Source organism: Ovis canadensis, chromosome 14, assembly GCF_042477335.2.
Source record: "Ovis canadensis isolate MfBH-ARS-UI-01 breed Bighorn chromosome 14, ARS-UI_OviCan_v2, whole genome shotgun sequence".
Classification (NCBI taxonomy): Eukaryota; Metazoa; Chordata; class Mammalia; order Artiodactyla; family Bovidae; genus Ovis; species Ovis canadensis.
In genome coordinates this window covers 73,472,152-73,487,119 of record NC_091258.1, presented here as the reverse complement: position 1 = coordinate 73,487,119, position 14,968 = coordinate 73,472,152, and the positions used below count along the sequence as shown (strand labels likewise).

General features: G+C 39.5%; 1 protein-coding gene and 1 pseudogene across 9 annotated transcripts in view; one reads left to right on the top strand and one right to left on the bottom strand.

The window, feature by feature from the left end:
* The window catches only part of LOC138419206 (zinc finger protein 665-like), a 45,280-nt gene that overhangs the window by 6,452 nt on the left and 23,860 nt on the right, over nt 1-14,968 (bottom strand). For 8 of the 9 annotated variants that reach the window (XM_069551652.1, XM_069551651.1, XM_069551654.1 and 5 more), the window contains 2 exons: nt 12,709-12,791; nt 7,364-7,490 (listed from right to left, as the gene is read on the bottom strand). In XM_069551652.1, the coding sequence (XP_069407753.1) occupies nt 7,364-7,490; nt 12,709-12,723 (142 nt within the window). In that variant the 5' untranslated portion in view covers nt 12,724-12,791. Of the gene's footprint in view, nt 1-7,363; nt 7,491-8,723; nt 9,103-12,708; nt 12,792-14,968 lie in introns of those variants that run through there. The other variant, XM_069551659.1, reaches the window with a different exon arrangement.
* LOC138418523 (ATP synthase F(0) complex subunit C2, mitochondrial pseudogene) lies at nt 8,320-8,718 on the top strand (annotated as a pseudogene).

Below are 14,968 nucleotides of genomic sequence, written 5' to 3'. Positions count from 1 at the left end.
AAACTCCTAGAGGAGAACATAGGCAAAACACTCTCCGACATACATCACAGCAGGATCCTCTATGACCCACCTCCCAGAATATTGGAAATAATAGCAAAAATAAACAAATGGGATCTAATTAAACTTAAAAGCTTCTGCACAACAAAGGAAACTATAAGCAAGGTGAAAAGACAGCCTTCTGAATGGGAGAAAATAATAGCAAATGAAGCAACTGAAAAACAACCAACCTCAAAAATATACAAGCAATTCCTGCAGCTTAATTCCAGAAAAATAAACGACCCAATCAAAAAATGGGCCAAAGAAATAAATAGACATTTCTCCAAAGAGGACATACAGATGGCTAACAAACACATGAAAAGATGCTCAACATCACTCATTATCAGAGAAATGCAAATCAAAACCACAACGAGGTACCATTTCACGTCAGTCAGAATGGCCGCGATCCAAAAGTCTACAAGCAATAAATGCTGGAGAGGGTGTGGAGAAAAGGGAACCCACTTATACTCCTGGTGGGATGCAAACTAGTACAGCCACTATGGAAAACAGTGTGGAGATTCCTTAAAAAACTGGAAATAGAACTGCCTTATGACCCAGCAATCCCACTGCTGGGCATACACACTGAGGAAACCAGAATTGAAAGAGACACGTGTACCCCAATGTTCATCGCAGGACTGTTTATAATAGCCAGGACATAGAAGCAACCTAGATGTCCATCAGCAGATGAATAGATAAGAAGGCTGTGGTACATATACACAATGGAGTATCACTCAGCCATTAAAGAGAATTCATTTCAATCAGTTCTAATGAGGTGGATGAAACTGAAGCCTATTACACAGAGTGAAGTAAGCCAGAAAGAAAAACACAATATACTAACGCATATATATGGAATTTAGAAAGATGTTAAAAATAATCCTGTATGCAAGACAGCAAAAGAGACACAGATGTATAGAACATGCTTTTGGAGTCTGTGGGAGAGGGAAAAGGTGGGATGATTTGGGAGAATGGCATTGAAACATGTATAATATCATATATGAAATGAATCACCAGTCCAGGTTCGATGCATGACACTGGATGCTTGGGGCTGGTGCACTGGGATGACCCAGAGGGATGGTTTGGGGAGGGAGGAGGGAGCAGGGTTCAGGATGGGGAACATGTGTATACCTGTGGTGGACTCATGTTGATGTATGGCAAAACCAATACAATATTGTAAAGTAATTAACCTCCAATGAAAATAAATACATTTATATTTTCAAAAAAGATATAATGTAGATAAAGTCATATCATATAGAACATGACAGAATATAGATATTACCTTTATTAGACAAATAAATTTTGAGTATTTACTATAAAACATGTACTACTGACAGCACTAATTTGCTTTAGAAGGCTTGAGGTAAACTAACAAGCTTTCCTCTGATCAAAGTAGGAGACACACCCAATTGGCCCACAAAGTGGTAAGAGAACCAGGATATGAATCTGAACCTACTGGGACGACTGAAAAAACTTATTTGTAAACATGACCACTCAACGAATGAATAGACTAGAAAATATTAAAAAATAAATAAAAGGAACTTAGAAAGAAAATATCAAAGATATACAAGACAGAAGTAATCTGTTTAACTATTATTCAACCACTGCATCTTGAAATGGGTTGTGAGTCATCCTGGATGCACAGAGTGATTTAGGTCATGTCCTGAGAAACATGTTCAATAAATGATCAGAGATTATCTTTACAGTGAGAGTATGTAGAAGGTGGAGGAACGTGATAGGTAAGAACAATGTTTCCATCCATATCAAGGTACTATGTGAGGAAGGGTCAGGACTAAGAAAGGGCCTGCGTGGAGCATAGGGTACACAGGTTTATGTCAGATATCAGCTTGTGACTGCATGTCTTTGTGAAAATAACTGACAGTGTAAACTAATATACTGACCTTAAGAGAAAAGAACTGGTTCAGCAACTTTATGGGCATTATACTATGCGTATGGGACAGAAACAAGAGAGATTTTAAACATGTGATATATGGAGAAAGCAGGATAATACCTCTTATACTATTTACAATGTAATGTATCCAACTCTGATTTTGTAATTTACAATGGAATGCTTATATTCAAGAAAAGCATACACAATATTCCAGGATATTGTGTAAGAATCTTATTAGCAGAAATCAGAAGGAAAATCCAGGAAAAGGCTATCTAAACCTGGGTTCCTCTGCCAAGTATGATTAACTGCTCTATTGGACATTTACTTCGTTTCTTCTTCTTCCGCACATGGTCATCTCAAGATCGAGGAGTATCAAAGGAAAGGAGGGATTAACACTGACTCTGGAAGACCTTCCCAGTTGCAAAAGCCTTTCTGAGGTATCCAACTCTTTTCTGTAGAAAAAGGCTTTATTCTCCTAGACCTTCCCTGAGTTCAAAAGAGCAGATTCAAACAGTTACTAACACATTAAAGGACATAAAAGGATCATACCATGATCAAGTGGGATTTACTGCAGGGATGCAAGATTTCTCAATATCCACAATTTAATCACTATGATACATCACAGTAACAGTTGAAGACTAAAAACCGTATGATCATCAATAGACCCAGAAAAGGTTCTGACAAAATTCAAGTATCATTTATGATAAAAACCCTTCAGAAAGTCAGCACAGATGGACCCTACCTCAACATAATTAAGACTGTATATGTCAAACACACAGCATACTCAACAGGGAAAAACAGAAAGCACTCCTCTTAACAACATGAATAAGACAAGAATGTTCACTGTTGCCACTTTATTGAACATATTTTTGGAAGTCCTAGCCACAACAATCAGAAAAGAAAAAGAAATAAAAGGAATTCAAGGTAAAAAAAAAATAAAGAAGAAGTAAAACTGTCACTATGATGCTACACACAGAAAATCCCGAAGATGCCACCAGATGACTAGACCTCATCAATGAACAGAGTAAACTTGCTGGATACAAAATATATAGAAAACTGCTGCATGTCTATACACTAATAATGATACATCAGAAAGTGAAATTAATGAAACAATCCCATTCACCATCTCAGAGAAAACAACACAATTCTAAGGAATAAACCTACCTAAAAAGTCAAAAGAACTGTACTCATAAAACTATAAGATGCTGATGACTGATACCAAAGATGACACAAACAGATGGCACAAACATATACCATATTCTTGGACTAAAAGAAGTAACACGGTCAAAATGACCATAATATCGAAGGCAATCTACATATTCAATGCAACCTTTATCAAATTAACAATGACATATTTCATAAAACAAAGAAAAACTTACTTTGTACCAAAATACAAAAGACTCTGATATCTAAAATGATCTTGAGAAAGAAGAACAGAGCTGGAGGAATCATGTTCCCTGAGTTCAGACTATACTACAAAATGACAGTCAACAAAGTGAAAGTGAAGTCGCTCAGCTGTGTCCAACTCTTTGTGACCCCATTGACTATAGACTACCAGGTTCCTCTGTCCATGGGATTTTCCAGGCAAGAACACTGAAGTGGGTTGCCATTTCCTTCTCGAGCAGATCTTCCTGACTCAGGGACTGAACCTGGGTCTCCTGCATTGTAGGCAGATGGCTTTACCATCTGAGCCACCAGGGAAGTGGTATGATGATGGCACAAAACAGAAACACAGATCAGTAGAACAGGACAGAAAACCCAGAAATAAACCAATTTACTTAGAGTCAATTATTCTATAACAGAGGAGGAAAGAATATAGAATGAAGAAGTCTCTTTAATAAGTGATGCTGGGATAAATGGATAGTTAGATGAAAAATAATGAAATTATAACATTCTCTAACACCACACACAAAAATAAACTCAAAATGTATTAAACATCTAAATGGAAGACCAGATATGATAAAATTCATAGTGGAAAACAAATGCAAAACACTGACATAAATGTCAGTGAAATTTTTTTGAGTCTATCTCTTAGAGTCATGGTAATAAAAGCTAAATCAAACAAATGAGATCTAACTAAATTTAAAACCTTTTTGCAAAGCAAAGGAAACCAAAAAAAGAACAAAAATTCAACTTTTGCACTAGGAGACTATATATGCAAATGATGCTACCTATAAAGTATTTATTTCCAAAAATATAGAAACAGTTCATACAGCTTAATATCAAAACAAACAAACAAACAACCCAATCAAAAACTGGGCAGAAGATCAAAACAGATACTTCTCCAAAGGAGACAAACAGATGGCCAACAGTCACCTGAAAAGATGCTTGACGTCTCCTCACATTGGTCAGAATGACCACCATCAAAAAGTCTACAACAATGAATGCTTGAGAGGGTGTGGAGAAAAGAGAACCCTCCTACACTGTTGGAAGGAACATAAATTGGTACCGCCATTTGGAGAATAGCATGGAGGTTCCATAAAGAACTAAAAATACAGCTATTACATGAAGCAGCAATTCCAATCCTGGGCATATATCCAGAAAGGATGAAAACTAATTCAAAATGATACATGCACCCCAATGTTTTTAGCAGCACTATTTATACCAGCCAAAACACGGCAGCAACCTAAATGTTCACTGACAGACAAAGGGATAAAGTATATGTGGTACATATATACAAGGGAATATTGAGAAGTGAAAGTAGCTCAGCCGTGTCCAACTCTTTAAGACCCCATGACCTGCAGCTGCCAGACTCCTGTCCATGCAATTCTCCAGGCAAGAACACTGGAGTGAGTTGCCACCTCCACAGCAGAAAACACAATGAAGTAATGCTTTTTGCAGCAATATAGACAGACTTGGGGAGTATTCTAAGTGAAATCAGCCAGAGAAAGACAAATATCATAGGATATTATATGTTGAACTGAAATAAATGATACAAATGAACTTATTCACAAAATAAGCTCACCAGAATAAAAAACAAACTTATGGTTACCAAAGGGGATAGTACAGGATGGTGATGGGGGCAGGAAAGGGAGAGATAAATTAGGAGTCTGAATATTTACAAACTAATGTATATACAAAATAAATAAACAACAAGAACCTACAATAAGCTCAGGGAACTATATCGAATATCCTGTAAACTGCTGTATACCTCAAACACAAAATTATAAATTAACTATACTTAAAAAGTGGAGAAGGAAATGGCAGCCCACTCCAGTATTCTTGCCTGGAGAATCCCAAGGACAGAGGAGCCTGGTGGGCTGCCATCTATGGGGTCACACAGAGTCGCACACAGCTTAAGCAACTTGGCATGCATGCTTTGGAGAAGGAAATGGCAACCTACGCCACTGTTTTTGCCTGGAGAATCCCAGGGATAGAGGAGCCTGGTGGGCTGCCATCTGTGGGGTCGCACAGAGTCAGACACGACTGACGCGACTTAGCAGCAGAGGCAGCAGCATACCTAAAAACAATGGTTAAAACAAAAACAAAAACACCTCTTTCGGTGCTGTTCCAAAGATGTTTCACAAGGGTGTAAAAACTACTAAATGGGGGAAGCAGTCTATGAAACAAGACATGTTGACAAAACTGAATACCCACCAGCAAAAGAATTTACTTGGAACATTATCTTACACTACAGACAAAAGCAAACTCAAAATGGTTCAAAGACCTAAACCTAAGTCCCAAATGTATAAAACTCCTAGAAGTAAACGTGCAGGAAATGTTTCCGGAAATTGGACCCAAAAATGATTTACCAGATATAACACCAAAAGCACAGGCCACAAAATAAAACCAGATATTAATAAATTGAACTATATCAAAATTATAAACTACTCTGCATTACACTGCAGTGAGTTTGAAAAGACAATCAACAGTAGAAGAGAAAAATATGTAGAAATCATACATCTGAGAGTAAGCGAGTACAAAGAATATATAAAGAATTTTAAGACGGACTGATCACCAGTTCCACCATAGGGACCATTCCCCAATCAAACATCCAGCGCATTGCAAATACAAAACAGAAACACAAAGAGTAACACAGAAATTTGAACTCAATGATAAAATTAAAAAATAACTACAACGCACAGAACAACAGTGCAGCCAATAGCCTCATAGATACGAGAATGTGAACTTGGACAAAGTTGTCCTGGGATAAATTCCTGTACCATTTACAGAGGGTAAAATATATGGTCCTTGATACACAGCAACAACACTGTCATGGTGACCTTGACAGAGTCTCCAAAGCCAGAAAATAACCTGGAAAGATGTATCAGGCTCTCTTGATACTTTCTCATAATCCTAGAACTGACCACTCTACGAGATAGCTTCAAGTGGTGATTTCAAGTGGTGACTTTGTACAGAGCAGGAAAATAACATTAGGAATAGTGTCTCCATCACAGTTTTCTGTTACCTACTAAATCCACTCCACAGAGACTCACCAGAGGCTAACAATTAAACATAGGTAGATTATCACAGCAAGGAAACCAGATAAAATTTTCAGACCCTCAGGAATATATTTCAAAGAAATTGAAGAGGTAAAATGATACAAAGTAAGGAGAATGGAACATGAGGAACAGTTGACATTCCCAGACGGGGTAGAGCAGCACAAGAGTAAAACTAATACAACATGAAGGTCAGACATTACAGCATCTTGAGATGGGACCATGCACTCGACCTACAGATGGCAAGCTAAGAGCCTGCAAGACTCACATATGCTCCCCTCGTAGGATCTAGGATCAAAAAGATGATCTCTCTACCCACTCTTACATTCTTGTAAGTAACAACCACGGAGGATCCAATCCACCAACTTGTCCCACTCCTAAACAGAAAAAAACAGCCCTTTTGAGATACTCGTTTTCCTTTATGTGTTGTAGTTTTGGCTACTTTTACATCACTCCCCACTGTCCAGAGCTTTTTCTCAGGCTCCAATGTGGAGATAATATTCAGATCAGAAACAGAAATTCTGGGACTCCCCTGGTGATCCAGTGGTTAAGACTCTGCATTTCCAATGCAGGGGGGGAAGGTTTGATCCTTAGGCAGGGAACTAAGATCCCACATGTAGAATGGTGCAGCCAAAAAAAGTAAACAAGTAAGCAAAAACAAACAAGTAGATATTCAGCATAATCAGAAGAAAGAAATCTAAAGTGCTGTGGATTTTTTTAAACCCTGAGCCAAAAGTCAAAAGGTAGAAAATAGGAAATCGGGTTTTTTGGTATTTTTTTGTTAACTTTTGCTAGTGAGCTTTGGAGATAATTAAGCTCTGGGACCACCTCAGATATGACATGAAACAGACACAGCATCTGAAGAGGGTCAGTTTAACCTTCTGAAGCTGTGTCATGCCTGAGTCACCAGAAATCTCAGATGAAAGACATCAGGGCCTCCCAAGGGGCACACAGGAAAAAATGCAGATACCCAAGGGCAGCTCTGGAAGGAAGTCATCCTCACCCACAGACAGCAGGTTCCTATAGGTCTCCAGCATCACGTCCCTGTATAAGGCCCTCTGAGCAGGGTCCAGGAATTCCCACTCCTCCTGAGTGAATTTGATGGCCACATCCTCAGAGGTCAGTCGTTCCTGAAATGAAACCACATGTCACCAAAAGGGCCGTGAAAAGTTCTCATTTTCATGCAAAAGAGAAAGGGTAGTAAGAGGTATGGATTGACTTGGTTGAAGTATGTGTTCTAAAAGATCCATGCAGGGGTATCTGGAGAAATTATGCATCTCTAATTTTAATTTCTTACGCTGTTTCATATGGCCTTATGAGATCCTCCAATTAATATGGATTTTTCATCATTGTCAAAATCCATGAAATATATAAAAATAAAGCTCAACACTGTTTTGGCTATACAGAAGTGTCAGATATTATGTTCTACCCAGTGACTGCAACTCATTTTCTAGATGAGGTACAGCATGAGTGGTATCTTCAGAGATGACAAAGTCCATGGCACTTTTAATGGAAAGGTCAAAATTTTCAGGTATGATGTAGATAACAGCAGCAAGGACTAAAAGTGTCTGAAGGCTTCCTGTTGCTCTAAATTACTGTAATATTACTCTAAACATTAAATAAGTATTTTACAGGCAAGAACCTGTCATCAATATAATAGCTCATTAAAGAACCATCTGTTCCCACCTTAGAGAAGAAAACCTGTGTCACAGACACTCTGAGAAACTTGACTCAGATCAAGAAGGTAAGAAATGTTACATGAAGCACCCGAACTCAGAAGCTTGGGCTCAGCAACTGAAGCTTAAGCATCTAACAGTTAATACAGAGAACATTACAAGTCCTTTGACAGAGGGCTCCTAAAGAAAACTTGAAAGAAGTCCAAGGTGAACCTCCTCCCTGCCCCTCTTTCTTCTCTGCAGGGGGAGCAGCTCTCGGGCCTCGGGCCTTCATCCCTTGAAAATGGACACCTGTGCCAAATTAGGCTCTACCCCCTCCCTGATCGGGAGAACCTCCCCCCTGTTGAGTGATCACTGTCCACAGAGGTGGTGAAGGACTAGAGACACTGATCCATGAGAGCCACAGCAGCTTGGCAGCCCCAGGTCCCCAGACCATCTCACTTATTCCTACCCAGAGCTTCCAAACCAGTGCCATTTCAAAGGACTCTGACACAGCAGCCAAGTTCCCTGGAGCTGGAGTTGCCACAGCTGGGGTGGCTGGCTACAGGGCTGGAAGTGGGACTGCGTTCGGGAGTTTCATCACTGTTACGCCAGGAACCCTTCTCTGAAACAGTAGCTCTTCTACGCCATGGGCTTGGCCCTCTCAAAGGCCATGGGGCTTTTTTGCCTGATGGTGGTCTAGCTTACCTTCTTCACGATATGAAGGAGCTGTTTCCACCTCCCATAGTTCTTTCTCCTATGTCTGCCCTGTATGTTCCCTTTCCTGTAACTCCCCAGGCAGCCTGGGGAAAGTGGTGGGCTCAGGGTTTGACAGAAGGAAAACGAATAAATATTGTATTAATATAAAAAAAAAAAAGTCCAAGGTGAACAATGTGAAATAGCATGAAAGGTCATTATAGATGTGGATACAGAAACACAACTGCTAGTAATTTACTACGTAAAACACCAAGAGGTTTGTTTAGAAAATTTCAAGGCCATAGATTATAATGATAACATAATTTCAACTGGAAAAAAAAAGGTGTTATCTAGTTTTTAAAACATGATGTCTTCTATCTAAATCACAGACTTGCACATGCATGCATACTTATCTATAAAAAATTAACTGAAATGAGAGGATTCGTCTTTTGATAGATCTTTTGGAAAATTTTATATCATCCTTTTATTCACATGTATTTCAGCATCCTTCAGACGATAAAAATGTATCCTTTGTACTCAGCTGAGTTTGTCAACAGGATTCTATACTAGGCTACCAAAAGAAAACCAGTAAAAACATTGAAAAAAAAAAAAAGAATACTTGAACTCAATTCATAGTAACATTACCATATACAAAGATACAATTTTATCCATTTAAATTTACAAAGCAAGGCATTAACGGAAGCCAAAGACTTTCTTTGCTTTTTTTCCCATTAATAAAACTGATTTCAAATTAGAAGAGTCATTAGATTATGACAAAAAAGAATTATCACCTCAGCAAAGTAAAAAAACTTCTTGGAGAATTAAAACTTATGTCAAAAAAGAATATGGAAAAAAATACAGTCATTAAGCAAGACTATCTGAAGAAACATCATGATAGGAAGGAAACATTCAATACATTCCCTCTGAAATTACAGCGGCACGAAAGGAGCTGTCTTTCACCACCATACGATGCACAGGAGCAGGGGCCACTAGAAGAAGTAACAGGAGGAAAAAACCAGGGCAAGAGACACAGAGTTTGTCAGAGAGTTGAAACAGGTAGTACTCACAAACCTAAGGACATGGAAAGGTGAAAAGTGAAAGGATGGAAAAAGACAGTCCATCCTAAAGAGAGCAGGGGAGACTGTTATATCAGACAAAAAAAACTGAAGAAAAAAAAAGTGCAATGAGATATATATTGTATAATGATAAAACGGTCAATTTACCAAAAAGCTGTAACAGGTAAAAATATATATACATCTAACATTAGATATCTCAGAAAAATGAAGCAAATATTGAACAGGCATGTACAGATCACACGGCCCAAAAAAAAAGCAGAAAACACATGTATCTCAAAGACACAGAAACCATTCTCTATGAGAGATATGTTAGGCCAAGATTAACCATTTTAAGAGACTGATACCATAAAAGTATCTTCCCTAACAACAACGAAATAAACGCAAGAAAAAAAGAAACTTCCTCAAATGTGGACATTAAACAACTCACTGTTACACCACAAATGGGTCTAAGAAAAAAATCACATGGCAATTTTAAAATATATGGATCAAAACGAAAAGACAACATTACAAAATTTATAACACACAGAGACCACTGTACTAAAAGGAAAGTCTGAAAGGTTAAATGCTTACAGTAAAAAAGAGAAAAGATCTTAAATCGGAAATCTATTTTTAGACCTCTAGGAAGCAGAAAAGGGAAAACAAACTAAACTCAGGTTTAGCAGAAGGAAACATGTAAGTAAGAAAGATTAAGCCAGAGATACAATAGAAAGTAGAAAATATAAAAATCAACAAACCAAGAGTTGATGTTTTGAAAAAACTATATAGGAAAACCCCCACCTAGACTAAGGACAACAGAAAAAAAAAAATCCAAAGAACTAAAAACAGATATGAAACAGGAGGGATTACAACGGATGTCAAAGAAAGTTTCTAAAGATAAGGAAGTACTATGACCAGTAATGCCTATAAGTGACAGTATACAGGAGATACTGGCAAATTCTTAGAAACATACAAACTATTTTACTTATTAAGAAATAAAAAAATTGAGAAGTGTTGAAAGTTAAAGTGTTAGCCACTCAGTCATGTCTGACTCTTTGTGACCTCATGGACTGTAGCCCACAAGGCTCCTCTGTCCATGCAATTTCTCCAGACATGAATACTGGACTAGAGAGCCACTCCTTTCTCCAAGGAAGCTTCCAACCCAGGGATAGAACCTGGGTCTCCCACAATGCAGGCAGATTCTTTGAGCCATCAGGGAAGCCAATTATAACTAGAGAGATTTAAAAAGTAGTCAGAAACCTCTAAGGAAAATCCAGGACCAAATTCTACCAAACATTTACAAAATAATTACCACTAATCTTGCTAATTCTATGAAGCAAGCATGATTCTAATAGTTTGCTGATTTCCCAAAGTCACAAGAAAGGAAAACTAGAAACCAATACCCCTGATGAATACTGATGCAAAATAAAAATACTTGCAAACCAACTTCAACACATATTAAAAAGATCTGGAGAAACAGACACAGAGAACAGATGGAGGGGGGAGGGGAGGAAGGAGAAGGTGAGATATATGGAGAGAGTAACATGGAAACTTACATTACCATATGTAAAGTAGAGAGCCAATGCGAATTTGCTGACTGACTCAGGGAACTCAAACAGGGGCTCTCTAACAATCTACAGGGGTGGGATAGGGAAGAAGATGGGAGGGAGGGGACATATGTATACCTATGGCTGATTCATGTTGATATTTGGCAGAAAACTACAACTTCTGTAAAGCAATTATCCTTCAATTAAAATAATTTAAATAAATAAATAAAAAGATCTGACACCATAACCAAGTGGATTTTATTCATGTAGGGCAAGGAGAAGTCAACATACAAAAATCAATTAATATGACACACTACATTAACAGATTAAAGGGGAAAAAAAACCAGGATTATCTCGATGCAGAAAAAAACGTTCGACAAAAATTTGACAACCTTTCAAGATGGAACACTCAACAAACTACAAACAATAAATTATACCAACATCAACATAATAAATGCCATTATGAAAAGAGCACAGCAATGGGGAAAGAATGAAAGCTTTTCCTCAAGGACGTACACTCTGCACTACACTTCAACAAAGCACTGAAACCCTTAGAGCAATTAGATGAGAAAAGGAAATCAAAGGTCCCCAAATTGAAAAAGAAGTAAATGTATCTTCTTTCCCACATGACAAAGTTTCATCAGTAAAAATCATAGATATTACAAAAGAAACATGTAATATCATAAAAGATCCTTTAATAACCACACAAAGGGTCAATCAACCAATTAACTCATTATCAAAACTGCCATGACAATCTTCATAGAAGCAGAATAAAACATCGTGAAAGTCACAGAACTATTCAAAGAGCAAACAGCAAAACTCTTGAAGAAGGAAGATGGACATCTTTCTATTTCAATACCTATTACAAGGTAATCAAGGTGATGTGGTACTGGTATAAAAACAGACAAATAAGCCAACTGAACAGAACACAGTACTCAGAAATAATTCTTTGTGTATATATATGTAAGGTATATTCACAAGGACGTCAAGATACACAAAAGGGGAAGGACAGGCTCAATTGATCTCACTCCCAGATTTAACCAGCTATTGTGCATACTAACACCTGACTTTCACGTGCAGTTTCCTTACCCTGATTGACAGAGCAGACAGTGCATCCAGATAGGCCCTAAGCAATCCCTGCTGCCAACAGCACTGAGACCCCATCTCCAACCTGTGGGTGAGAAGCCCTGCCCTGGACGGTGCCCAGGGGAGCCTCCTCACAAGTGCCAAGTCACCGGGCCATGGGGAGACGGGATCTAGGTGGCGACGACAGGACCTGAGGGAAGGCCCTGGGTGAGTGTGCGTGTACAGGAGTCACACCGGACACTCCAGAGTCAGACACAACTAGCGAGTCCAGAGAAGGGCATTGCAGGAAGGACAGACTAAATACGACCTTACCTGAGAAATAGCCATGCCTCACTCCTTTTCTTTCCTTGTCCTTAACTTCAGGGCTTCCTCAGGCAACACGAGTCTTCAGAGGTCTATCATGAAAGTTGAAAACATGCTGTTTAATGCTTAGAGTCAACACATCCCCTTCTGCCTGGAGCCAGCGTGGGGAATCCCGCCCATGGCAAAGGTCATGAGGAAAAGGCCTGATGGACAAAGCCGAGATGAGGCCTCGAGGGGACCCCCTTCTCGAGCATTTATCCCAAAACCAGAATCTGTCTGTTTTACTATTTCATGCCTTTCACTAACTCTTCTGACATTAACAGAGGACTATCCCCGACCACCTTTCTCTGGAAAAATCAACTTAGGGCTCTAGCTAATACGTCTCCTGGACATGAGAGGACTATTTCAAATCAAACCCCCTCTGTTAGCATTCTAGCTTGCTTGGCAGGTTTATCCAGACTCTTACAGCTACCCATATGATTGTTCACAGCCTTCCAGCTGTGAGAGGCACAGGAAGCCCAAAACATAGAGCCTTTTAAAGAGTTAAAAGTTCTTAGAGTAGTCCTGGTGTAGGATTTCATTATTGGGCCAATGCTTGTTGCTAAATTCCCATATCTCTTATCTACTGTGCACCTGGGACTGCATTAGTTAACATAGTTGGAATGTAAGAAAAACAAGTATAGCCTTGAAATTAACCACATCAGACTTCTGAGCTAATTGGTTCTTTCTTGTAACTCACTGCACTTTTGCTCCGTGAGAAATGTAACTCTGTTTAACATTTTCTGAGGCTGACATAGATTAGAAATATAAAGAAAAAACATTTCAAGGGAAAATAAGTCTTCTGGTTGAACAGCCTTTATCAAAAGAGGGTCATAAAATGTTCACAGGCCTCCAAGGCCAGAAGATAATGTACACAACATCATTTGTGGGAAAGGTATAGAAGTCCCCTTTGAAAATAAAAGTAACGGGCCTCGCTAGAAGAAGCTTGGTCACCCTGTGTCTTTTTTTACTCTCACTTACTCTTTTTTTTCTGGTTGATCCCTTGGAGCATAGAGGCTCCCTGCCTTCACTTAATGCCCGGATTTCTAAGACCTAAGTGGGAAGATGTTCTGTGTCTTCACTCCCTCAGGAGACCAGGAGGGCACCTGTGGCTTCCGTGAACAGGACAAACTCCTTGTCTGGGATTTTATTGGCTTACTAGGTAAACCAAGGAATATCAGCCTCTTTCTCTCCTCTATTTTCTTATCTACAATATTCTTTCCTTATCACTCTCTAAATCAATCGCCGACTCTGTCCCCACTTCGAATTACCCTGGATCCACCGGGGCTGGACCCCAGCACCCTTCCTGAGCCCCAACCACGCACACAGGGAAGCACTCATAAAGAGGAACAGATAGTCCCCTGTGGCCACTGTCTCAGGAGGGACTCAGGACAGTCAACTTCCACAGAGAGACCAACATGGAACTTTCCCACACTTTCCCTCGGATCACACTCCCCTCCTGGTGAGGACTCAAGTACACAGCTGCAGGAGTCACCTCCACTGACCAGGCAATCGCCTTCAGGTCACACAGCAGGCCCTGATCCATCCCGACTCAGAACAGAGCACCCCCTCCTCAGCCCATATCTCAGCCCTCAGAACTGGGAGGACTCAAGAGTCCTGATGCTCAGTGAGGGATCCAGACTGAAATCAACTGGGCCATCTTAAACATTCTTGAGCTGTGGACCAAAACAAACTACCCTAAGGGGAATCTCTGGTCAGAAGGTACAAAACGTGTGTTGGGAGCCGCGTTAGGCATTACTGAGAAAATGGATGCACGGCCGCAACCCCCTCTCCTTGTCCCGCTGTCACGGACCCGGGATAAAGGAGTTAGGTCTTGTGATTGTGACTTGTTTCTGCTTTCCTCGGTTAAGTTGACTGAAAGAATGTTAAGGTGCTTATTGTCCTTGAGAGGAGCAGGAGAAGGCACAAAGCCTTCTGTAGTTGTGCCCAGAGAATAATCCATAAAGTTAACCATTGACATTTGTTCAAGGATCTTTACAAAGAGTGTTCCAGGTTGAGCATGTAGGACGCAGCTTGAGGTCATGGGAAGGATTGTCATCTGAGACCTATCTGTGAGAGAAATGTTCATGGCAAAGGAAGTTTGCTGAATTTAGGGTTTAGAAATAATTAAGAAATGGAGTGGCCATCATGGTCAACAAAAGAGTCCGAAATGCAGTACTTGGATGCAATCTCAAAAACGTCAGAATGATCTCTGTTCGTTTCCAAGGCA